The 26,898-nt window shown below is 39.1% G+C and overlaps 1 protein-coding gene across 1 annotated transcript; it reads left to right on the plus strand.

Moving 5' to 3' along the window:
* The first annotated feature begins 2,574 nt into the window (after positions 1-2,574).
* TMEM170B (transmembrane protein 170B) lies at positions 2,575-17,753 on the plus strand. The gene is made up of 3 exons (XM_023947523.2): positions 2,575-4,067; positions 11,434-11,604; positions 15,643-17,753. The coding sequence occupies exons 1-3, from the start codon at positions 3,971-3,973 to the stop codon at positions 15,771-15,773; spliced, it is 399 nt and encodes a 132-aa protein (XP_023803291.1). The 5' UTR covers positions 2,575-3,970; the 3' UTR covers positions 15,774-17,753.
* Positions 17,754-26,898: the final 9,145 nt, after the last annotated feature.

The raw sequence follows: 26,898 nt of genomic DNA on the forward strand, positions 1-26,898 counted from the left end.
AAGGGCTCTCCAATGAAATTCATCATTATTTCTTCAGCTTCTGAAAACAATACCAGAAGTTAATAACAGCTTATGTAGACGTATTCTGATCTTTTGCAGGGCAGAGAAACTAAGCTGACCCTACTTTTCCACCTGTAAAACTGATTTCCTTTGGCTGAAGTCAGCGTTTACAGCTGGCTCCTTGCAGTGCTTTGCACACACGCAGCACGGGGAAGCTCCCAAACCTCCCAGCTGCTATGAGGGAACAGGGCAGTGGGGCAAGGAAAATTAGCTCATCTGGGATGAAGATCAGTCCCTGTATAAGCTCTCAGGTGCTCCCCATGGACCCTTTCACCGGCAGGTTTGGATGTGAAAAGGAGGCCTGGAGTCTCTCGGGTGTTTGTGGTGGCTCAGGGCTGGCTGTCAGGCAGACCATGAAGGTTGTGTCCCGGCCTCTGGAATACCACACAGCAGTGGAAGCATGGGATTTGTATACAAATTGTGAAAGCTTCTTTGTCAGGTTGTCTCCCCTCCCCTGCTGTTTTCCCTGCAGTTCCAAGGCTTCTCCTGATGCCTGCTCTGCAGAGGGTTATCAGAGCTGGTCATGCCCCAGCTGCCAGCCCTCCCTCTGCCACCCCACCAGCAAACCTATCTGACACCGTCACCTTCCCTGATCCATCCCCACAGTCTCTGCTGTGCCTGTCCTCCCCACGCTCAAGGTGCCACAGAGGTGGAAGTGGTCTTACCAGGCCCTTGCTAAAAGACTGCTTCTCTTTTCTGAACCATTAGTAATTTAAGGAACTACTTTATCTGATGAAATTCTGAGATTATGTTCTTAGGTATTTTTCTTTTCTTATTTTCTTTCCTTCCTGTTTTAATTATCAGGACAGTGCTGCCCACTGTGATTTCTCCTCCCTGAGATCTTTTCAGCCCTCACCACCTTTGCTTGCCTTGCTCAAGCAGCTGTGGTATATCCTTCCCCTGAGTCACATTTTCAGCAGCAACCTAAGCCCTGCTGGGAATCCCTTGCCATCATCGCTGTGCCTCTGAACATTGCTGCCTACGGAGCTCATAAAAATCCCTGCAGGGAGCTGGTACACTCAGGACTTCTGTGGCAACACCACCCATGTGGGACGTCTTGCTGAGGACAGAGTTGGCTGCAATTCCCTGCTCCTACGAAGCTACAGTTTGCAAAAGTGAATTTTGGTTGTTTTCATTTTGGCTGCCTCAGTCAAGGCATTCTGTTCCTCCGGAATGACCTCCTCCCAGTATTGTGCTACTGGGAAACATCACTGCCATGTACCAACCCTGTGGGGTTTTTTTGCTTTAAAGTCAGTACTTTAGCAATATTTTCCTGAATAATCCAGTTAGCCTTGTCTTCACATGATGAATTTGTATTCAAATTTGTATCCAGCTCACCTGCTGGATAATGGATTGAGGATTAAGTTGAATAAATTATATGAATTATGTCCCCTTTTATGATGAGTCTCTGTCCCTTTATCACTTGTACACTGTCCCAGTGTGTTGGAGGTTTTTGATAGAAAAGGTCAATTTAGATGTTGCATGCCTGAGATTTGATAACCATTTTTAGCCTCTTACAGGGAGTTTCAGTGGAAGCTGGACTGTGGTTTTGGTGGATCTCTCTTCAGAAGAAAGCTGGTTTGTTCTCCTAGGGCTTGAGAGGAGCAGCTCTGTGTTCCCACTGTCCCTGCACTGCTGGAGAATGATCAGCCCTCCCTCAGGGAATCTAGTTTCCAAATCTCTGTCTCTAAGGAGGAAGCATGTGCAAAATCTTGAAAAATGGTCCTGAGCAAATACTGCAGACAGAGATACCCTCTCGACCTCTATATGAATGTGTGTCCTGTACTTCTACTGTAAAACCTTGAGGAAGGTATTCCAGCAAGTTCTGAACACAAGTGGTTCAAAGCCAGTATTCCCCATGCGCTCTTCCTTGTATGGAACAGAAGAAAATCATCCATGTGCAGGCAGAAAGGTCAGCAGGCACCATTGCAGCATTGCTTACAGATCCATGCATGTTTCCATGCATGCCTCTGACCTATCAGGTAGTCTTGCTGACATCTGTCAGTAGGAGATTCATTAGAGAAAATGGTCACCAAAAGTACTCTTCCTTTTTTCGGTAAGTTTGATTACACCACAGTGTCCTGCAGAGTATACCTTGTTCTTGGGACATTGGTCTACAGCAAAAAATAAATTTTGGGGCTGGGATGTTTTTTTTTTTAAAGGGCATTTAAAAATGTTTGTTTTCTCAGAGTTTGGCATGCAAAAGTTAAAAAGAATAAACCAGAAAAACTGTTCCTAAACAATTCATTGTATGTTTCACATTCAAATTTAAATTATATGCTATTTTCTCACTTAGCCCTACAAGTATGGAATAATTCTGCCCTAAAAATGAATCACTACTGTATAATGAAGGGAACTGTTTTCTGTAAGGCCTGAATTACACAGCTGTAAAGCAGTGGGATTACAGGAAGAGGAAGAGAGAGGACCTTCCCTTGATCATGGAACAGGGACCTGGCCCAGCAGCTGAGTTCTTTCTCCATCAGTGATACATCCCATGCTTAATCAGTGAAACCCAGAGCCCCCTAGGGAGCTGTTCCCTGTGAGTTTCTCATTGCCTACTTGCAGAAATGCCAAGCACTGTCAGCTGCAAAAGGCTTTGGGAGCATTCCCCTGAATCAGACATCCTGCAAAAATCTATCTGAAAAAAATCGGTCATTGGCATCAAGCAGCATATTAGTTGAATTTATCCGTCATGGCTCTTCATCCATAAATTGCAAATTTTATTATGAGTTGCTTTGCCTCTTCAACACTTTCCATCAAAGGATGCTGACATAAAATGATGTTAACGAAGTTCTGTAGCAAGCACTGTTGAAGAAATGCCAGCGAGGAAGCGTGTGCACTAAATGTGGCCTAGGGATGCGAATTTAAGAATGGATGGGGGATGATTGCTGGCTTTTACATCGGTAAGCACCGTGCACCCCGTGCTTCGAAAGAAAAGAAGTTTTGAAAGAAGCCGCGTCCAGCTTAAAGACGCTCTTTATTGCATAAAAACCACAAAGGCACGGAATAAAGATTCGCTCACGATTTCTGACGTTTTCTAACCTTCGGTGGCTTTAATCTGCGGCCACAGTGACGGTGGAGCTACGAGGCTCAGAGGGACAGCAGGGTGAAAACACTGCTCCCATCAGAACTCAGATTCCGCATTTTGCTCTTCTCCGATGCTTAAACGCCCTCAGAAGCATCAGCTTATATACCAGCTTTAATACCATGGAGGGTTATCACTTTATTTTCCCCTTTAGATCTACACGTGTGTGTGTACAGATTTTATTTGACACACTTCTTGCTAACGCAAGTTTCTTTGGGCTTCCACGACATGCCCAGTCTTTCCCGCTCTCTTTGAGTCAAATTGTGATTCCGAATTCTGCTTCTCCGTTCGGTGGGAGGAGGCCGCACTCCTCCTCCGGCTGCTCCGGCCGCGCCTGCGCGGGGCCGCCCTCACGCTCCCGCGCCCTCAGCTCCCTCAGCTCCCTCAGCTCCCGCCGCTCCCCTCCGGGAGCCTCCCCGCCGCCGCTCCCGCATGGAGCCGCCCGCCTGAGGGACGGCACGCCGCCCCGCCCTCGCTCCAGGTGATGCCGGTGACCGGGGTGACGATGCCGCCGGCGAGGCGGCGGCGACCACAGCTGATGGAGGTTGCGGCGGCGATGATGATGATGATGATGGTGGTGATGATGATGGGCTCCGCCGCCCGGCCCTGCCCCTGAGCGGCGGGGAAGCGCCAGCGGCCGGCTCCCCTCCTCTCCCGAGATCGCCCGGCTCCCCCCGGCCGCCGCCTCCCCCACTCCGTCCTCGATGTCTCCACCGCGGCGCGGAGCTCCCTTCGCCGCCTCCCCGCCCTCTCGCTGCTCGCCGCCGCCGTCTCCCTCTCGCCCCGCGGTCCGGCGGCTGCCGGACCCCGCCCGGCGGCGGCACCATGAAGGTGGAAGCGGGGGACAACTCCATGATCAACCTGTCGGTGCAGCAAGTGCTGAGCCTGTGGGCTCACGGCACCGTCCTCCGCAGCCTCACGGGTAACGGGGCCGTGCGGGTGCGAGGGTGCGCTCCGCGGGGCGGGCGCTCCGGGGCTGGAGCACAATGGAGGGCGTGGGAGTGGCGGTGGTCTCCCTGTGCCGCGCGTAGGGAGAGCCGGGGCTTGTGCTCCCGAGTCTCTCCGGGTGCCTGCATGCGTGTTCCGTGAGATATATCGTGTGTGTGTGTGCGTGTTTGTGCGAGTGATGGGTACCTCTGCGTGAGTGAAGGATTGTAGAGAAAGTGTGTGTGAGTGTATAAATAAATATGTATGGAAGGCTGGAGTGTGTTTGTGGAGGTGGTTGGTTTTTTGTTTTATTTTTTTCCCCTTGTGCATATATGCTCACTGGCATTTGACAGCTATAAAAAAACAACTAGAGGACCGTAAAATTGAATGTGGAGAATCACAGACTTCCCCCACTACCCCTGTGGACGACGAGACCCATGGGAGTGAATTAGGTGACAGTTGTTTTCTGACAAGTAGCTGTAATCTTAACAATCTGTGATTCTTAAAGACCGAGTTATTAAGAAAAAAATCCCGTGAACCAAAGTAGAGCCAGGTCCTCACCCTCTGTTAGGAGAGTGGAGCTTTGGCTGGCTTTTGCCAAGAACTGCTTTTTTCTGCTCAGTCTCAGGCTGACAAATGGGTGTGGACTACCGTGAGACCCAAGGCATACAGAGGAAAGGGGTATCCTCCCTTATTCTGTCCGTGTGTAAAGAAAAACGTAAGCTCCCAGCTCTGAACAAGCAGGGATTGGCTGTCAATAAAAGAGATGTAACTGAGTAAATTCTTTCTACTCGGTTGTAGGGGTGTATTAGGTGGTGATAGATTAGTGGAAAATGTTGAGTAGGGGTGGGTTTTAAACAGCTATGGAAATATTCCAATATTTATGAAAGAGTGTTATGTCATCTTTTTGTATGTAACCATATATTAATGGTTAATAGATACATTCTGTTCTCTTTTTTAATCTTTTAAAGGTGGAAGAAGTGAGATGAAAACAGAGGTGTAGCTGAAGTTGAAGCTGTAGCAAAGAGAAAGTGACCATCTTTCTTGTTCTTTTAACTTCCAGGATGCATCTTAGTGTAATAAAAAAAGATTAACCTTTTAATATTTATCTTATCTGTGAACTTTGTAGTGTGTGTCTGATAATTAAAGTTTCCAGGTATTAGTGTGGTGACACACTAAATACAGCTCACTTCCTGAGTAGTCACTTTAGCGTACCTGCTTTAAAAACTTGTGCTCTTAAAGGAAAAAGTTCACAATGGGTTTTGCTTTGCTTTGTGCCAGACATCCTCTATAAACTTCTTCCTATTAGATCATTATGCAGCATAGGCATTTCTATGAAATTCAATGCCTAGAGTTAAAAACAGTTCATTCCTCAGTGCTTTTGCAATAAGATGAGGGCTTGCATAAGGCATTTTTAATGTGGATTTCTTTCTTCTTAACTTAAAAATATGAAAAATAATTTTTTATCCATCATAGTGTTGTTGGAGAATGTGTCACTGACAGTTATAATTGCAGTTTCTAAATTGGTGCTTAAATGCAGGCTGCTCTTACAGCCATAACCTGTTGAGCTCAATGTTCTCATGGACTAGCAGCAGTCCAAAACTTGCACTGGACTTAAAAATAATTTCCATAGGACAGAATGTATATTGATATAATAATTATTAACCAAAAGCTGAACTGGTTACATAAGCCCTTTCTTACTACTTATTGGAGTAAACTTTGTTCAGAACCTAAGAAAATTGGTTTGTGAATGCGTTTATCTTCTTTGGCTACTTAATCCATTCCCTTTTGCACCTCTGTGAGGTATAAGGAGAACCTTCTACACAATACTGGGAAAAGAAAATCATTAATATACCATCTTCCATGAATATTCAAGACTGCCTCTGACTGCTTTTGGACTTAAAGTTGTGGTCTTTTTAGTTGCACAAGTAAAGATTTATCTCCTTGAGATAAACCATATTGATTATGTTTTCACAAATACGTTGCAAAATTTTATCAGCATCCTTCTTAAAAGTATGTTAATTTTCTGAAATTTTCAACAGGGTCCTGATGTGAACTCCAGCCTAAGCCAGGGATGCTTCATACCCTAATAGCTTAGTTTTGGTGGGTTCTTTTTCTTGTCAGTGCAAAAGATTATTTTTATACCATATTTGTGAATCAGGTTCAACATAAAGAAAGGAAATCCTGTCTTTCACTTGTGGCCTCAGATGCTCAGGAGACTACAGACAGGTTCATTGTTGCCACATACACATCACACCAGTAACAGCTAAAGCTGCAAGCGTTGCTCCTTTTAGCTCAACATAGGTCCACCACCATGGTGTGCTTGGTTCCTGTCTTCCTGACCTCTCCTGGGAGGTGAAAGTAAGGCTTTAGGAGACATTGGAGAGGTGGAGTGGCTTTTGCCTCACTCTTTGTTACATCCTCCAGTAAATCACAAGAACACCTCTTTTATGTGAACTGTTGTGTTTTAGAATTAGTGCTAGACCAGGGTTTGCTAGAGCAAATCAGATAGCTGAATTTGAACTGCAAAAGCAGGGGAAAAAATCCCGTTATTAGTATCCAGTAAAATAAAAATTGTTTAAAGGCTGCTTCCACAATAAAGGACTTGACAATAATAATACTAATAAAATACTAACACTAATAGAAGCTCCTAAGCTCCATCCTGTGCTCCTTTGTCCCAGACTGTCTGGATTTTCTTTGCTCCCTATGCTGTTACTTGAGAGGACTAGTCTGTAATTTGAGATTTAAATGCTCCTTTAAGTCCTTTAAGATTTAAGTGCTTTTTCCCCACTCAAAGAAGCAAAAATGTTAGCATCTCCAAACAACAATTTGAGTGCATTGTTGATAACTTTGAAAGTACAAGTTAATACAGTAATTAAGGACAGGAACTGGTGCTGAAGAAAAAAATGCAGCATGTAAAGAGCTGAATTACATTTGCAGGTATGATATGCTGTCACTTCATCTGAGTGCTTTGAGTTTATAAGCTACAGGAATGTAACATTACTGGGTTTTTTTTAGTTCTAAATTTGATGTGTGCTACGTTGTGGACTTAAATTTGTATTTTTGTATTCTTAGCAGAGGTGCTTATTGCTTGACTTACTTCTGTAGCTAATAGTAGTAGGCTGGGTACTGAGTTTGGACTGGACATAGAGAGACACTTTGTTTTGGAGTAAATCACTTGATTTATGACATGTTGTGGGCAATCATTATTCATCTGGCCAAACAAGCTTAGAACTAGAGGAAAAATGCTGAAGATGAAGGACTAAGGAGATACTCAATGTTTGCTGAAACTGAGTGGCAGTAGGGCAGCATATTGATATATATAGATAATATTTGAAAATGTTATCATTTATCTACTTTCCTTGTGTAAGATGAAACTCTTGATGGACTGCAACTTCAAGTCTTGATAAGATGAAAGTGATATTAATATCATTATAAACAATAACATGCATTAAAAAATATTTTCCTAATCTTTTATGTTGTGAATGCCTACACTAAGATATGTATAATGTGTATCTGTAGTACATAAGCATAATGTATGCATGTTTTCTATCTGATATGTGTGAGTATCAAAATTAACAAAGTACACTAAAACTGGTGTGATTGGGCATTAATTACAAGATATTTGAGCGTTGCAGCTTTTCTGATAGGAAAAAAACTTCCCCAACTAAGGCAAACCAGAGTAAAGAAATATAAACACTGTCTTGAATCTTCTATTCAGTTTAAGCACTAAGAATTTTAAATGTGAAAAATGTATCTCAGTGGCTCTTATTAGTAGAACATCTTTGCAATATACTGAATGTCACTGTGCTTTTAAATTACTGTGCCTTCCCTAGTTCCTAGGGAGCTAGTATTTCTCTAGGAGCCGTGGCATTTTGATATAGGTTTGTTGTCTTTTGTTGACTTTAAGGAATCTGGATACACTAAAAGTAAACTCTGACATTTTCTTAGGGTCAACCAAAGGAAGTTGCAAGCGTTTTGTTGTTTTTTTGTTTTTTTTTTTAATTTTATGCTAGTGATGTCTCTTTAGGGATGCTCTTTGAGGACATGTCTAAATAAACTGAGGCTAGGTGTGTATTTGAATCTCTCTGATAGATAGAGGTAAATCATTACCTCTGTAACAGCAAAGTGCTCTGTCTGTGCAGTTCATGTTGTCAAAAGAGCCAGCTGATTAGAATAACTGCACAAAGACTGAAGTTGCTTTTTTTGCTAGGGTAGCAATACATAAATTTATGCTGCTTAAAGGATCAGTCAGTGTATGGGACATAAATAGCTGAGACACTTCAGTCTCACTTCCTCTTCCTTAGAGATGTTGCAAGTCAATTAGCAATCAAACTACTCAGTCATTTTTGAACAAGTGAAATCTTGACCATTTGTTTTCAGAGATCCATATTCTCTTTCTCTATTATTTAGTGGCACCTCTCAGTGTTTTTCCCAACCCATTCTTTGTGTCTTTCAGTGTTATTCTAACACATTGTTTTTGAGAGTCATCTCACTTCGTGATTCAGAGGTTAGATGATATTGAATTTTACAGAACATGAATAGTTCTTTGCCCTCACTGTATCAGGGTAAGAGTGTCTACATTGTCCTCTAAGTGAATAGAGCTTAAGGTCTCCTCTAATTTGCTGGAAATATTGTCTCTCTCTTCTTACCTTGTTCATCTCTGTTAAACAAATTACTTGGCTGGCTTCATCACTCACCCTACGAACAGGAGTAAATAAATGACTGTAAATAAATTGTAAATAAATGACTGGCAGGCACAGAAAGAGTAAATAAAGGAGGATAAGAAAGGATAACTTCTGGCCTTTCCTGGGGAAGGTGCTTGGAAGTGATTTATCCTGTTTCAGCTCCTAAGACCTGGGTGATGTTTTAATGAAGGGAGGTCATAGTTTAACAAAGCTACAGCTGGTTTTGTGTCAAACAAGGAATATTTCTGGATATTCTCTAATTAACTTTTCAATATGCCTGCTGCTTTAAAGAGTAGGAGGAGAAAGTGTGTTACAAAGAACTGAAGTTTATATTCCTTTAGCCAACAGGACATTTTGGTCCTTGTTCTATTCCCAAGCCTCCTGCCCTAAATATAAAGTGAGGGGTGATGCTAATTTTCCTTGAGCCTTATTTGGAACATAAATAAGACCGAAGATAGTTGCTCACTGTGGAGCTATTTTGTTGTGTAAGAGTTTGTAAATATTTTTGGTTTCTTAGTTACAGGGGAGTAGTTAACCTTCCCATAAGCTTTCATTTTCTTCTAAAAATACAGTCATCCTAGTGAGTTTTCCTGGGACTGGAAATCATTTGTCTTTTCTACCTGAAAAAGGTTGACAATGCCTACAAACACCAATTTCCTAAAAGGTGATGCAATGCCTAACAAATCCTGTAGAAATCACGGGGTATGACTGTGTCAGATTCCCGCAGACTTTCTTGGTCCAGATTGGTTAATAAATCCTAAAGTTTGTTTCCCTGTTGTCAAACTGTAGGTCTGACAGGGCTGCAGTGTTCTGTTTTGGTAGATCTTAGGTTAATCCTCTTGTTCACGTGCTTCCACTTGAATGAAACAATGGAAACACCCAGGCTGTGCTAGTAATGGACCAGGCCTGTTAGGACAGCAGGAGAGGTTCTCCTCCCACACATTAGCTGGGTCAGTCTTTCTTAATTTTAGTCAGGGGGTTTGTGGGGTGACTACCTGACATTTCTGCTACTGTTCTGTCACAGTAACTTTTGAGAATGATGAGACATTCATTTAGGGGAACAGTACCCTGGTCATTATCCTTTTGCCAAGATTTTTGAGACCCATTTTGGGGCCTGGGCTGAAGGGATGGAGGATCTCAGGAGAGCTGCTCCGAGCCTCCCTCAGGATGTGGGTGCATGTATCCAGGCACTCAGAAGGAACAGTTGCCCCTTGAACTACAGTTGAAGTGTTAATTGGATGCAGATTTGCTGGCCACTTTCCTTGCTGCTCTCTCAAAAGTGCTTTTGGCTATCATGATTTAGAGGAGTTGTACATCCTTGGGCAGGCATAGTGTTGCCATTTATGCCTGTGTGAAAGGGGAAGGGTTGAGCTACTCCCAAAGTACTGCTAAATAAAAAAAGCTTAAACTCTGTATCTGTGCTATCTATATACATATCCTACTGACAATGGGCTCCCAGGGCTGTGGTTATTGTGTAGCAACATTTTTTTCTCAGCATCTTTTCACAGTATGTTTTGTGCTGCTCAGTATTTTTAAAATTAGCTAATTGGGTTGTATTTTTTCCTCCAATAGTTGATATGAGTCAAGCTACATTAATACAGGCTTGCCTCATAAGCACTAAGTATCTTGCTTTTGTAAGGAAGCTGGCGTTTTTTGTTTTGTTCTATTTTTGAGGGGGAACTGCAGCAAAAACTGAATTAATGACAGTGTCATGGGATTATGGAATATGTACCCTAATTTGCTAAATTCTGTAATGATACATACCTACTGTAGCTGACTTAAAACAAAAGAGATTTTTTTTTTTAATTTACTTACCCTTTTGATTCATAGAATGTTTTCAGAAACATCAAGTGAGAAAGGTTCTTGAGTTATTCTGTAGCTCCATAGATGGTTCCAGATCTTTTCTTTGAAGGTACTCATCCTGTCTGCCATTCTTCAAAGAGATGTGTGTGCTTCAAACATGTTCAAGATCTGATGCTCATTTTAGTAATTTAAATAATAGTCACTACCTCTCTCTGAAGTTCTGTACTAAGCAATTAGAAGCAAGGAGTTGTGTTAAAATTTCTTGTTGAAATGATAGTGTTTTTATTTGCATCTTTGAAGCTAATTTGATGAAACAGTCTAATGCAGCTCCTGGGTGTAGATAAGCCAAAGTCTTTAATCTCAGTTTTCCCATCTGATGTTACCTGATGCTGTCTCTTATTTGTGAGGGTTGGGAAACGACAAAAGATCCACACCCACCCCAAAATAAAAACTCACGACCCAAACAAACCCCAAACCTGTTCTTGAGTTTTTCCTCATTCAGTCTTTGAGTCAGAGAGTATTTCATTCTACAGAAGCAGTTACAATGCCTACTAAGAAATTGCAATCAGCACTATTTAAAGAAGCCATTAAAGGAATTATGGCTACTTGTAAAAATACATCTGAATTAAGATTTTTGCCAGAATCCTTTTTTATAAATTTTAACATAATACAGCTAATCCTTTCTGACAGACTGCTGAAATGAGGAAAGAGTCTTGAACATGTGCAGATGGTGTCACATGTATCACTTTTAAGATGGAAATCAGTATTGCTTTTCTCTTACTGTTGATTGTTTGCAATGTTTTAAAGTTTCTTGCTTATAAACTTCTTGTCTAAAAAGTATTAACCCTTTATTTGACTGCTTTCTTTCAGAGATGTGGTACTGGGTTTTCCTCTGGGCGCTCTTCTCCTCTCTCTTTGTCCATGGTGCTGTGGGAGTATTAATGTTTGTGATGCTGCAGAGGCATAGGCAGGGGAGGCTGATCTCTGTCATTGTGGTCAGCATTGGATTTCTGGGTTCTATAACTGGAGCAATGATAACTAGTAAGTCTGCCTTTTGTTCTTGTTTGGGGGTTTTTTCATTGTTTGGTTTTTTGTTTTTTTTTTCTGTTCCTATTTTACATCTAACTTCTAAAACAAACAAAACCAAAACTACTTTTCTGAGTTAATTGTTTATTAAGGATTTTGCAATAGTTATAGAGTGACTTCCCCCTCTCCTAAAAAAAAAAATAATTAAAAATTAAGCTTTGCTGATGTTCGAGGTGAAGTACTATTTGTCAAGGGCATCTGTTACAGAGTTTCTTTTGGCATTAGATGAATGACTTCCACTCAAGATACATTTTTTATTTCTTGACATTGTATCCTCAGATAGATGCAACCATTTTTTCTGTTCAAGCCGGAAGGTTCACGGAGCTGTAGTTAAAAACCACACTCGTCTTTAAAATATTGCAAAAAGTAGGAGTGTGTTATGTAGTTACGCCTGACCAAATATGACATGAGTGGTGCTGCCAAGAATGTTTTGAGGAAATGCTGCTAATCTGTCTTCATCTAGAGTTATTGGTTCCAGATGCTGCTTTTCCATCTTTCCCAAGAAATTTCATTATCTATGTCAGCACTGAAATATGGGCCATAAAACCTGTAGGACACTTTATTCATTCTTTGGTTTTATCATGTCCAACTCTGTTTATCAAACCTATAAAAGGACTACAGTAGCTTTCCCAAGCAAGTAGGAGCATGCTGAGTTTTTTGTTGTGGGGGCAAAAATAGTAAATGTTATTTTTTCAGGAAAGTAGTGTGTTTGTCTGAAACAGTGATAGTTAGGAGTTCTCAGCATTAAAATCCATGTGTTGAATGGTGCCTATGTTAACTGAGCAGTAGTTTCTGCCCCAAAATCTTCAGTGTTGCAGAAAAGATTGCCTAACTTGAAAGGTCTCTGAGGGTAAGGAGCCATAAATCTAGCAACCACCATATAGTCTGAAGGCAAGACTTCCTACCTTTCATTTTGGTTTTCCTGTGTTCTGCCCAGGCTATCAGAATAGTGGTATCACTATCAGCTTTGGACACATTCAGAGAGGATTTGTGACAGATTATTTCTTATTGCTGCTGAAAGACCTTCCTGACTATTGTTTTTCAAGGTTAAATAAAAATACAAATGTCATGAGAAGGTTCACTAAGACTTTCCTCAAAGGCTTGTTTTAATTGCTACAAATTTGTCAGCTTAGAATTTCTACCATCTAATACAGTACAGTATAACTATTTTTTGTTGGATTTTTGCAGGGGGTGTTGGGTTGTTAGTTTTGGGGGTTTTTTCTAAGGTAAATTGGAACTAGTTGAGTGCCTGATATGTTTTCCTGATTTTTGTTTTAGGATTAAAATGGGAGTGGCCTGTTACAAGGTCAGGCATGCATGAGCACTTCTTAAGAACTGAAGTTAGGAAATATGGTGCTGAGAGATCTGAGCAGAGACTTTCACAGCTTTCTGTGGTGGTGGGGAGGTTTCAGGATCAGTGTCTCTCAAATGAAAGTACTTTGTGTCTTTTATCTTTGCATAAAAAGAGGAGCAACACAGTTTTATTTTTGGCATCCAGTTTTTCAGGTCAAAACATTTAGCACATAAGCAGTCCTGTTTGTGGGCATATTCATCTGAGAACTTCTCTAAGCTTAGACTGTAGACTTGTTATGCTGTTCCCAAAGGTTTTGCAAAGAGCATTGCAACTTGGTTAGGCAAGTACTTCTACCTTGAAGTATTTTTTCTGGCCAGAACTCAGTTGTTTCATACTGAAAGAAATTCTGTGGGGAGCTTTTGAAGGCAAATTATGGTGATCAAATATTAAAGAGGATTTTTAATAGCTATGGTGTTGCAAACTGGGAGATGTGAATTGAAATATCAGCTATTTGAATATGCCTGGTCCAGTGCTTAAGAAGTTGAAACAGCAAACTGACTTCAATTTCCACTTTGTATTTCCAGTCTTCAGCATTGTTTGTGTAGGAGAATGAAGGTAGTATAGACTATTCACAATGTAAGTTTAATTTTGCTCAGGGAGATCTTTCAGACTTTGTGATGTTTGGGACCTTTTTACCACCATATAGAAAGGCAGGAGATTCCTCCATTTCTAAGCTTTGAAAAATCATGGAAATTAAAGGTCATTAAAAACAGTATGAAAAAATTACTTATCAACAGGGGATACAGTAAAAAAAAAAAACCAACAACCAAAAAACCTGAAACCAAAACCCAACAAAACCTAACAAAAACAAACCCACAAAACAGCAACCAAAAAAATTCCCACCAAGCCAAACAAGAATATATAAACAGCAGGCAGCTTAAGGCAAGGACTTCAGCTGTATTTGATCCAGAAGGGTCTGTCCTTCCTCCTCTTCCCCAGCACACTCCTTTTTGGTGACAAATTCTCATTTCCCTCATTGGCAGCCTATTGTACATACTTTTGGCTCTATACCAGCTGTGCTGGGTTATGCATTACAGGTTGTTCTGCACACTGTTATTTCTGTAATAATACATAATTAGCAATCTACCAAATTTTTATTGTTTTATTCTGGATGCTTCCCAGAGTATCTCTGTTTTCTCAAAGCCCAAAATTTCTGTTATTGATCTAGTAGTGACAATTCTGGTATACATTTCTGGCCAATTTAAATTTGCTTTAAGAGTTCAATCTGAAAAATAATTTTAATGTCAGTAGTGGGCTCAGTCTAAAGGATCTCTTTCAGTTTTTAACAGCAGCTAGCCAAGGAAGAAATGGGAAAAGCTTATGAAAGGTAGCTGAGTCAAATACCATAAGGCTAGCCTTCTGGTGAGATATTTCAGACAAAATATACTTTACAGAATATGTGATTTTGGTTTTTTGGTTGTTTTTTTTTTTTTTTTAAAAAACAACAATAAAAATAAATTAACCCAAAAATTGCCTAACATTATGATTAATAGTGTTTATAAATACTGTTATGGCCACAATCATTTGTGAATTCTACTCTTCCTAAAGCTACTGTAAAACTGAGATGTTACTTTTTGAAGATGTCAGATGATTCAGATATGCTGATTGTACTTTCAGAAAATCTGTTGGAACTCACTGTATTTCTGTGTCGCTAATGGATTTTTGATCACTCCAGCAGTCTATTCCTGTTAGTGACTGTGCAAAACAATCAAACAAAAAAATCCCCCTTTTTTTAAAAACCTCTTGCATATTATTTGAAAAAAAATTGATGACTTTTCAGTTCTCTTTGAGCCTGAAAAAGCCTCTGTGATCTCTGAAGGCATTTAATTATGACTAGATAGCATCTGAGACAATGCATACTGAAGGTCTACAATTAAGTTTTGGGTTTGGTTTTGGTTGATCCTGGCCTCTTGATATTATATTTCAAATATTTCAAATATTGTACACAGCTGTAGAAGAAAAATGTTCTGTTTAGTTTGTTTTGGTTTGTTGTTTTTTTTTTATGTGCTATAGCTTAAAATCTAATTGTACTGGTTAGAAATTTCCTGTCATATACATTTATGGAAAACACTGCAATACTTTGACATTTTTGCTGGATTTGCTAAACAATTGTTTCCGATTCAGTAGTTTAAGTCAAAATAAATTCATATGGTATGACCAGTTTATTCATCTGAAGTATTAAATGAAGCTGGTAAATGTGTGTTTACAATTGTTTTGTTGACACTAGCAGCTTTATTGTTCTTGTCTTCTCCCTGCCTATACAAACAGTACAGAACCACTCTTCAGACTTGGTCAATTTTTAGAGGACTGCCTTGCTACCTTTTCAAACTGGTGTAAGGCAAAAAATGTTAAAAAAAATAAAAAATAAAAAATTGAAGATGTGTACAGGGAAAGAACAAGATTTGATTTTCTTAAACTGATGATGGAAAAGTTGATCAGGTTCAATTGGGAAAATCATTCCTGAAGGATATATTTAACTATAAAAATACAAGCAAGGCTGATAATTGTGTAATGCCATGAAGTAATACAGTGTTTGGTAATGTTCTATAAATAGCTGACACACAGAGTAGATAATTTGTCACATATTTAAACCTTGGCTTTTTCTGTGATTTGATCATTGTTTTCCTTGTGTTTCTTAGGTGCTGCAGTAGCTGGAATTTACAGAGTAGCAGGAAAGAATATGGCTCCCCTAGAAGCTCTTGTCTTTGGCGTTGGACAGACAGTACTGACATTAATTATCTCATTCTCAAGAATTCTTGCAACGCTTTGAAACTTATGTAGAAAGGGGGGAGAAAAACATCTTTGATTTGAAGAGAAGCTTCCTGAAATTGGATTCATCAGCTTATGAACTCGAATTCTAGTGCAAGAGGAAGGAAGCTATGTGGAAAGCGCACTACAAATCTCGAGGCTCAGTCAAATGATCAGGCTGTCCTCTAGCGTTGGAACTGCTGCACTCCTGCACTGCGCCTTAACGTGCCTCCATCACGGGTGAGGGGGGATCCCTGTGTGCCAAGCAGAGATGGAGTACCTCCAGCAGCTGCCAGGCTTGGTGATGGGATCACTGTCCTTAACACCTTGGAATTAAACAGAGGGGCCGTCCTGAAAGTTGCTGCGTGTGCCAAACTTGGGGTTTAATTCTGAGCGGGTGGCTGGGTAAGCTCTGGAATGTAGAAGAATTCTGTGAATGTGCACAATTCTCCTTGAATTCAGGTGAAATAGCAAGATATTTCATATGACTTACGTGTATTAGAAGAATCTCTCTGAATGCTGAATAATCTTGTTCAGCATTCAAAACAACTTTGTTTTTTAACTGTTTTTTAACAGATCTAACTTTGTTAGATCTGTTTCAAAATGTAGATTTTGATGGGGTTTAAGAACCACAGCTTTAAGAACCTTGATATAATTAGCACTATGTGAAGAATGGCTCATAGCAGTTTTCTTTGGCACATTTCTTCATGATTTTAGCCTGTCAGAAATCAGGAGTTTAAGGAGACTATATGAAGGTTACTAAGTACAAGCTGTTGTATATGCACAAACAAATCCTAAACTGATGTTTTCCTCAAAAATATTTTGTCTTAAACATACAGATGGTTACCAGCCCTTCTGCAAACCTCAGAAAAAGAGTACTCATTGCAAATAAACTCCCTATGCTTAATTAAGCACTGGTAGGACCCTTACCCCTACATGTATTCTGTAAGGAACACACAAATATAAAAAACTCTCAGAGAATACATCTATGATGAAAATGGAGAGGGGTAACAAAATGATATATTGGTTTTCTACTGAAGAAAAATATTAAGTGTAATAAAATAGTTACCAAACAACAAAAATTTGTAATTGGGGCAGCACTAATGTATTTACTACCTTGTTTCTGAACACTTTTTGTCTTTGTAAAGATTAAGATACCTGGAACTTTCAAATGCTTAAGCTTTCAGTAGATTGTGCTTTTCTAGTTTAAAAGGGACTGAGTGGTGTTGTGCATGTGAAATGTCATAAATGAGTGTTTGGAGTAAAGAAAAAATTTAAGTCTAATGACTATTTATGAAATGCAAAATTTAAAGGGCATAAAGTTCTGTGAAGAATAAGGAATCTTTTACATTTTTTCTCAACTAAATGCTTTTCAGCAGTTGTCTCTTAATGACGACGGGGAGTAAATCACTCAAAGGTTTTGCTGTTATGATGTCAAAAACACTTTCAGGACTGTCACAAACACTGGCACCTACTGCACACCTAAAAGAGTATGTTTAAAATATAACTTGCAATCCAGTCATTGCTTTGTACTTCAGAAATATAATTAATTAACCTGTCTGGCTTTATCTTATTCCACATACCTTTCTTTAAAGTACTGGGAATGCTAATGTTATTTGTTTTCTTTAAAAGCATCAAAGTCTTGTTTGAAAAACATACAAAGTTATGGGCTTTGCAGGGAACAAATTAAAATACAGGTTTATAAATATGTTCACTGTTATTTTTACTTTTAATTGCTTTAAAAATGTGGCTGAAAACATATGGTCTCGCTGTTTTTGAATGTTTTCAAAAACTTCTTTGTGGTTTGTTTTTTTTTTTTGTCTTTTGTCTTTTACTTTCTGCTTGTACTTTTTGGCACACAACCATTGCACTTTAGTAGACAATGAAATTATGACATCTGTAACAATTTAAACTTCTCCCCATTGTCTTAAATTGTGAGAAAACTGATTTCAGGTATTTAAGTCAAATTGATTAATAAAGTAATTCAAGATATTTCTCCTAATGTGCCTTGTTACATATATGTTCAGGGGAGAGGATTTAAAACAAATTGTTACGTCTTCGTTCTTGTTCTATTTTGATTATTTCTAATCAGTTTGGTTCCTTGCTACGGGGTCTTGTTCAACAGACTTTAAAACATTTTATTTGACAACCTGGAAGGTCTTGTCTGGATCAAAACCAACCATATCATGAAGCACTGTGTTCATTAATTCAGATTGTCTCATGCCTTTATCTCACACTGAAAGTTATTCCACAGGTTCCAAATGTCCTTGAACATCTCAATTCTTGTTTTTAATAGGAGGCTATTATGCTGCCACTGGTCAATGGCTTTCTGTCTTTCACCAAGTTAAACTACAGCAGACTCCTGCTATAACTGATGAGATACATATGATTGTGTTGATGAACTTCATTCTTCATTTTAATTACTGTGCCAATACAATTGTTGCCATTCTAACTTTCCCCCTTGGACCAGGAGGCATCTTTGCAGGTTTTAAGCTACCTTTCTCCAAATAATTTTTATTGCAAAAGGTCATTGTATTCACTTTTAAAATATTGTCGTGTGCTTAGTTTTCTCTGCATTATATGGCATTATTGCTTGGCAACAAGGGACAGGCAGATAATATAATGCTTAAGTGGCCTAGCAGGGATGAGGCTTTATTTGACAGAAGTTTGTTTTCAGCTGTTTCTTGTGAGGAATTTGTAATGATAGAAAGTTTGTCTGTTAGGTGCTCTTTGATCACAGCACGAACATACTGCTCAACAACTCTAGCAGTGAAAGAAAGTGTAAGTGGCTTTATGTCTGCAAAACCTGGAACTTTCATTCCATATCCCTAGAAACAGCATTGTTAAGCATAAGGTGCTTTTGTCAGTGTGTGTATGTGTATATATGTGTGTATATATATTTTTATATATATATATGAATGAATGGTAGCTTTGTGGAGTGTCCTGACACATGCTAACTGAAATAGCTTTTCCAAGAAAAATAGAATTCTTTTAGATAGCCTCCCCTCCCCCTGCCCCTCTTAATTAAGCTACAAAGATATCTTGGGTGTGAATGGCACTGATGGTACCCTGGTTCCCCTTGGACAATAGTGTTGTCCACACAGGATGTTTGAGCACTATCTTGAATCAGCTCTGCCTGTCTCTGCCTTGTATCACTGGGCACATTCTGCATTATGCAGAACAAATAATACATCGACACCATTTAATATTTGGAAGAAGGGGGAGTACTGAATATATTATTTAATGTGGAAAAGCTGCTGTTTTTTTTTAGAAGCTGCTGCTATCAAAGATTTAAACATTCCACACACTTTCAATTTATTGGTATGATCATAGAATTATAGAATACCAGGTTGGAGGAGACCTCAAGGATGGTCTGGTCCAACTGTTCCTGTCAATAGCACAGTCTAAACAAGGTAGCCCAGCACCCTGACCAGCCAAATCTTTAAAGTGTCCAGTGCTGGGGAGTCCAACACTTCCCTGTGGATTTTGTTCCAGTGTCATTATTCCAGTGTCCAACTGGAATATCACAAAGTAATTTGTACACGACCCCTTGCCTTTTCCTTGTGACTGCCTGTAAAAAAGGAGTCTCTTCTTTGTAGCCACCCCTTGAAAATTGGAATATGGTGATAAAAATTCTCTTCAGCCTTCTTTCTTCAAGGCAGAATCAACCCAATTCCCTGCCTTTCCTCATGTATCAGGCTTCCCAGACCTTTGATTATCCCTGTGGCCTTTCTCTGGACCCCTTCCAGCCTGTCCATGGTTTTGCGGGTTTTTTGCATCTCAAGGACCAAAGCTGAATACAGAGAACCCAGTATTGCAGGTGTGGCCTGACAAGTGCTGAGTGAGATGATGGTGATTTTATCTCTGCTGATGATGCCCTTGTTGACCCAATCCATCCTGTCAATCATCCCGTTGGCTTTCTTTGCCATAGCAGCACACTGCTCACTCAGATGGAGCTGCTTGTCCACCAGGGCCCCCAGAGCCCTTTCCACAGAGCTGTTCCTCACACAGCTCTATCCCAGCCTGTGCTGCACTCCTGGATTATGTTTTGTCAAGTGTAAGATCTTACCCTTGTCCTTGTTGAACTTCTGAAGGTTTTCTGTACATCCTATCAATGTCCTTTTAGTTCTCAATGTGTATTTTCCTGCTTTTCCATCTCTGGTACACTTCTCTTCTGCCTTTGAGAGGATCCAGAGGTTCACAGTTAAACCAACAAGGTCTCTTGCTCTTCCCCTTTCCTGACATTGAAGGTGATGAACCAGTTTAGTGTTTTCAGGAGACTGTTGGTGGAAAACTGCCAGCACTCACTAGCTTCTTTTTCCTCCATGGCATCCCTTCCCATGGGCTCTGAGCATAGTGAAGTTTGCTCTTCTAAATTGAATATCCTTGTTTTAACACTGACCTTCAGTGTGCTCAGTAGGGTCCCCCTACTGTGGTCACGGTAGCCAAGGCTATCTGATTGGGATTTTACAAAGCAGGTTTTCTTGGCTTTTGTGAGTAGCAAGTCCTGCAGTACCTCACCCTTGGTTGGCACATTAACCATCTGTACTCCAAGTATGTCCTCTATGTACTCCAGGAACTTGATGGATAACGTGTGGGCTGGTGTATTGTTCTTCCAACAAGTGTCTAGGCAGCCAAAATCACCCATAGAAACAGGTTCTGTTGACCCAAAGCCTTCTTAAGTGACCCAAATATTGTTTAATTTGTGTTATTTCCTTGATTTAGAGGTCAGTAGCAGATGCCTACTTGGAGCCCTTGGAGTTGACTTCTCTGACCTTGACTCAGGCATTCAATAGAGCTTCCACAGTCTCTGTGCATTGGTATGCATATACTGGAGGTGGTTGCTCTCTTGCTTCTCCTCTTGGGAAGCAGCTAAGGAACATTTGGCATCGCTCTGGTTGGCCTGACATTCCCCAGATGAAAAAAAAATTTGTTTTGATTCAAAACCTGCAGCTATGTTTCAGGAAAAAAAAACTTCCAAATAATTATTGCCTTTAATTTTCTGAGTAATTCTGAGTTTATGATACTAAGCTGTGTGCTGTGGCAATCCATGATTTGCTGTTGACTTTTTTTAAGAAACCAATAATGTAACCAGTTTTGAACATTCAACATGGATCTGATTTTGTCTAAAGTAGCTTTCTATTTTTGAAATACACTCTTTTGATGTTGATAAAAGAAATAGTGTTTCCCTCTCAACATACTGTACATTGATATTTATTTTGCTTACATTTTGTATTTGAGTTCTGTTGCGGGGGGCACATATATAATGGCATTTGAGCAGAAACTGTAATGGAGTGTGAGCTCTATTAAGTATCAGAACTGTTCTTTTTTTGTTTTAATTTTTGTATTTCATGCACTAGGTGTATTTTAATAATGCCTTGCCTGCATTAAACCTAAGTATTTATATCATGAGTATATTAAACTGCATGCTTTTGAACACAGCCATCCAACATCACACGTGTATAATTCCAAATAAGTAGACACAATAGTATTGCTTGGTGTAATGAATTGTGGATTAATCAGTTAGCTTCCCTCTCCAGAAACTATGTGACTCTAATAGGGCCTAGAAATGCAATTGTGAACCTGAGAATTATTTTTAAGTTCTCTTTTGTTTCTAGAAGTAGGTTTTTTCATCATATGTGTATTTCAGTTAAGGGGGAAAACATGGAGATAGGTCATAGTTGCCATCCTAATAACCAATCTAATTCCAAGCAATTTGAGACAAAATGGAATTCTGAATGTTGTTCATAATTTGTTACATACACAAAAATGCTAAAGCATAACCTTTTTTCAGTGTTACCAAAATTTAACATACAATTCCATCAGCATATTGATGGGATACCTTAAGAATTACAACATTTTTTTTAATCTTTAAATTGGGAGCAGCCCAAGGTAGAAAGACTGTTCAAATCCTCAGCTGTTGCTTCAGAAGGAATAAATGTTCTTTGAGTAGAGATGAATTCATCAGAGCTGAACATTTGTTTTGGGCTAAAGGTCAAATATTTGGTCGCACTTTGATCATCACCATCACAACCTTTCAGGTCAGTGGGAAAAGTACTATGTACTCTGTTACAACAGTGAAATTTTCATCCTGGTTCATTAATTTGTGTATGTAACTGCACATAATTTTGGGAAAGTGAAGTTATAGAAAGTAGAATTCCACCTGAGTACATACATTGGATTTCCTAAAATTGTGACAGATTGTGTCCTGAAGCATGCTGTTTCTGCTGTTTCCCACAACTGTGCCTGAAGTTACATATGAAATTCAGGTTGTACATTAATTCTAAATGTAATCACAAGGACATCTCAAATCCTTAAGATGTATTACTGTTTGGGGTATTTTCCCAGTGTATTGGGTATAGAAAAAATTATTCTCTAAAAAGTATTTTCTTTCAAGAACACACATTTTGTCACTTGTAATTGTCGTCTTGTAGTTACTGATGACTTTAGGAAGCTACTGCATGAATCCTGGCAGGATTTGACAGCTGTAGAAGGGAATGGGTAGTATGTCCTTTTGTGCTTCTTCTGTGGACTGGGAAACACCAACTGTAAGGCAAAGTAAATACTGAAGAGACAATTTCACTAAAACAAGCAATACTTGATTGATACAAATGGCATTCCTTTTGATTTGAGACCTAACTCTAGGTTTACTTGAGATATTTAGTATTAACACTGTAAAATCCATTATGGATTATCCATCAATATAAGGTATATGTGAGCTAAAAATCTAAAACTTTTTAAAATTGCTTGGGTAGAGTTTTTGTTTGAAATGTGTCTAAATTTTGTACAGTTAATGAAGTTCTGAAGGACCTTAATATTTTGGGTGTTTTAGAGAATAATCAGGTATCTACAGAACTAAACTTTTGACTGTGACAATATATAAAATAGCACACAACTCTTCAGAAGTGCTTATAGAAACCACTCACAATAAATACCTATTTTACAGTTAGAAAAAGCATTTAGCATATCTGTATTGATAACTTCAACAGTTATACTATAAGCTTTACAAATACAACTATTATAACCATTTGGATTTGTCTGAACAAATATCAGGAGAGAAAAACAGGAATTTGAAAGTCTTTAAAAATGACAAAGGTAAAAAATATCCATTAATCCACTGGCATACTTGTGCTCTTTCAGTGCAGCTTTTCATCAAGCATGTCTTGAACAAAATAACATTGTTGGTATCTGACCATAAACTGTCTTGTTTATAGAATGCATTCTTCAATCTTGTATTAGAAATAGATGTTCATATATTCACTTCATGAAGTTGCCTAAGCTGAAGTGTTGTGACCTAGGCATTGTTATGAAGCTCAAAGATAGCAACAACAGTGATGAAGAAGAGTGATTTAACATTTGGTTGATTTATACTTTGTACAGGACTCTATTATAGTGTGCAAAAGGTACTTGTTTTGAGTTGTGGATGTACTGCATGCTCACGTAATAGTTTAGCTCCAGTTAAAAAAAGGATGGCTTTTAAGCTGTAAATACTGTATACTACTGTATTTCATTTTTTAAAGCAACTTTTTTATTTCCCTGTTTGTGTACAGTTCTCTATGTGCATATTAAAAAAACCTGAAACAAACAAACCACAACATTTTGAGAAACTTTTGTAGTTATCTTTTTTATTTTAGTTGTGTTAACAACCTAAATATGTGCATTCAGCTGTCTGTTTAGTTTGAAGTCTTCATTGCATGCTTTCAGGTTCTTTGAAAAACAGCAATAACAGTTGGACACTTAAAGAAAAACATTCTTCTGCACAATTTCCACTTCCTTTCTTTAGAATGCAGACACAGTGAAACAGTTGTCCAATTGTAAGATTTAAAGAAGCATTAAGTAGTTATTTATATTTCTTTATTTTCTTTTTGGTGGTAGGAAACGTCTCATAGTAGCTTATAAACAAAATTTGCAAGTTAAACATGATTTCTCATGCTGATTTATTTAACTAAAATTTTCTATTAAACTATTTTCATAAACTTTATGTAGCTTGTTGCATGTTCTTCTAAGTAATCATGAAGTTATGTGTCAACCTCTGTATGAAACACTCTGATAACACAAGTTTTACATTTTGTGAATCTGGTTGAAATGTACAGATGTACACATACAATAAAGCTAAAATTAGTAATTAAATGATGTACCTTCTTGTAGACCACACTGGTGTGTTCCTGCAATTGTCTTAATTGTGATTTATAGATAGAAAAAAAAACCCTCACTGTTACCTGTGTTAGCACAAGACTGAAGTGTGTTGTGGCAATACCTTAATTTCTGCATTGTTTCCACACACAGTTTTTTAACCTGTGGCCTCTGTTTCTTGTAGTTAAACTTTAGTGTGTGAGAAAAAAAAACACCTAAGCAAATGAAACATCTGTAAATGGCTAGTTACAGCAGAAACTGAGGCAGCTGCTTCTGTGGTTATAATAAGGATTTGTTTATGCAACTGAGTGTATGTAGTTTAGAAAACAAATTGGTTGCAGAAATGAGAACCAGATTGATGTAGATCATCAGGTTAAGCCAGCTCACAAGGGAAAGCTGTTTGGGGAAAATATGCTTAGTCAACATGATGTAAATGTTTTTATATTTTTTCTTTGTGGTCCTGCTGAGGTATATAGCTGCTAGTTATTCCTGCTTTTGTCCCATGTACTTAATTTTTAAGGAAGTCTAATTCACCATGACTAGTTATTATCTCTTGGAGATGTGATTTTGTAAGCTTTGTATTGCTTATTTTAAAGGAAAAAAGTTCAATTTGCTTTGTATTTTCTTAAATAATTTGTCTGAGAACATTCACTAGTATGTTTGTGTGTCTTCCATGGAGACTGAAAGTACTGCTTTTAGAGATGGCATCACAGAAGCTGACTTATGAAGTGCTTAAAGGGCTTTAGAGCGTATAAAACCAGATTGCTATGTCTCAAAGTAGCGGTGGGTTGTGGGGTTTTTTGTTTGTTTTGGTCTTTTTGGTTTTTTTTGGTGGGGGGGGGTGTAACTTGTAAGTTAAAGTTGCTTTCAAGATGAGCTTTTACTGTGAGTGATGGAGGTGCAAAAAGGGAAATCTGTTGAGAGGAAAGGATTCAGAATACCTGAACCCTCTGATTATAAACTCTGGAGGAGCTTTGTGTAAAGCACAATGCAATGCTGTGCGAAAGTATCAGCTTTCAGAGGAACTGCCAGAAGCAAGCAGCTCCTTTAGTTTTGTGCCCTGTGTGGGATACCTGCCTCTGCAGAGCAGCTGGGTACCCTCTGCATCTGCCTCTGAATGGAGCAGGGATGTTCCACTGCCACCCTGCTCCCTGGCTGCCTGCCCTGGAGCTCTGCGGGAGCATCTCTGAAATCTGAGCTGTGTCCCCAGCGGGAGCTGAGAGCAGGAGAGCTGCTCCAAGGTAAGTCATCCCTGTCCAACCTGGAGCCCTCACTCTGGGAAGAGCAATGTCCAAATGCTATTTCCAGTACCCCACAATGGCTCATTCACAACTATTTTTTTTTTTTTTTTCCCTTCTTAAAAAATGAGATATACTTATTTTTAAGACACATATTCTTCCAAAGAACAGATTTTCTTGTTTTCTGAGAAGCTTAGTTTCAGGGAATGCTATTAAGCATTGCATCTTACATTGCTTCACAGAAAGGTTTTCAAATAAGTTTCACTCTTCCTTACACACAAGAGAAATAATATGTCAGCTTTAGAATACTGTAAGTAATTAACCTGGTGGGTTGGATGCAACCAGAATAAAACTGTGTTAAAGTGTTCTACATATTATGACATACATAAAATATCTAAAACCATATTTGTAAATATAGACATGTAAATATGGATATCCATATTTACTTTAGCTTGTCTTCCTGGCTATACTTTGTAAATGGTGGTGGGGGTCTACCTTTTCTTTTAGATGTATTTGTTATTTTTCACAATAAAAAACGCTTGGACACAGAAGTACAGTGTAGGTAAAGCTTGTTCAACTGTAAAATAGAATATATTTTACATATTTCTGGTTTAAATTATTCAGGGAGCATGAGGACACAATTTTTATTTCAAGTATGTTCCTTTTATCCAAATAAATGATGGCATATGTCAGCTCAGCTTTGTTGATGGATAATAGAACAACACTGATTACTGACATTCCAGGCATGCTAGAACCGCTGGCACTATCAGGGGTTTTTAAAATTGTTAAAAGCTGACTGAAAATATTATTGTAAAATAGCAGCTTGAAATGTTATCAGTGGAAGGGGAGCCAGAGTAATCAGTAGTCTGAGCATATAGCTTCCTATTTAACATGGAATTTATCCCAACACAACTGTTTCAGAACCAGACAAAGCTGTCCCTTTGCACAGTGCCTGACTATCAGCTGACCAGCACCTCTGTACTGTGGCTGCATTTCACTTTAGAGCTGCCTAAACTGTCCCTGCTGCTATCTGAAAAAAAAATTAAATAATGATGCCTTAAAAAAGAATGTTTCTGATGCCCTCTTTATTCTCTCTTTAGTGTTGGAGCAGTTACAGCCAAAGGATGCCTTTCCATTTCCAAACTTTGCCAGGCACAGCTTCTGTTTTTAGTACCATTCCAAGCACCCTCCCTCATCAGAGGTTATTTGTTGTTCCCTGACTACCCTGGGAGAGGTGTGCAGCCCTGCTCCTAGCACTGGACAGCCTAGAGCCTTGACCCCTGGCTGTTTCCCTCTTGTGCAGGCATGCATACACAGGACCTGTCCTAAAGAGGCTGTAGCTAAGTGTAAGACTGTAGAAAAGTGATCTAAAGGCAGGATGGGAAATAAGAGACGATAGCATTATTCAGCATGCTAAAATGCTAGGATTTAGGAAAATGTTTTATAAAAAGTCAAAATTGAGGCTGTTATCACATAGCTAACTTGAGTGATTAGGGATAAAGCATAACAGTGCTTGAGAAGTCAGTCACTGCCCGACAGAAACATGTCAGGCTCATTGGATGTGGGTGAAAATGCCCTGATAGTGCATTAGATGGCTTGAGTGGCACATGCTTTTGGAATACCTTGAAGTGAAAGCATGGAACTGAGCTAGGATGGGGAAGCCAGAGCAAGAGACAGCGTGGGCAAGACTAGGAAGCTTTGAATTATGGTGAGGATCTCTATAGAGTGTGCAAAGGGAGCAAGGTAAGGTGTATTTCTCAGAATGGGGGAAAAGGA

The sequence above is a fragment of the Cyanistes caeruleus genome, chromosome 1 (genome assembly GCF_971803275.1).
Source record: "Cyanistes caeruleus chromosome 1, bCyaCae1.hap1.1, whole genome shotgun sequence".
Taxonomy (NCBI): domain Eukaryota; kingdom Metazoa; phylum Chordata; class Aves; order Passeriformes; family Paridae; genus Cyanistes; species Cyanistes caeruleus.

Coding starts and splice junctions, on each gene's coding strand:
- TMEM170B (XM_023947523.2), top strand. CDS start 3,971: ATGAAGGTGGAAGCGGGGGACAACTCCATGATCAACCTGTCGGTGCAG. Junction 4,068..11,433: donor CGTCCTCCGCAGCCTCACGG/GTAACGGGGCCG, acceptor GCTTTCTTTCAG/AGATGTGGTACTGGGTTTTC. Junction 11,605..15,642: donor AACTGGAGCAATGATAACTA/GTAAGTCTGCCT, acceptor TGTGTTTCTTAG/GTGCTGCAGTAGCTGGAATT.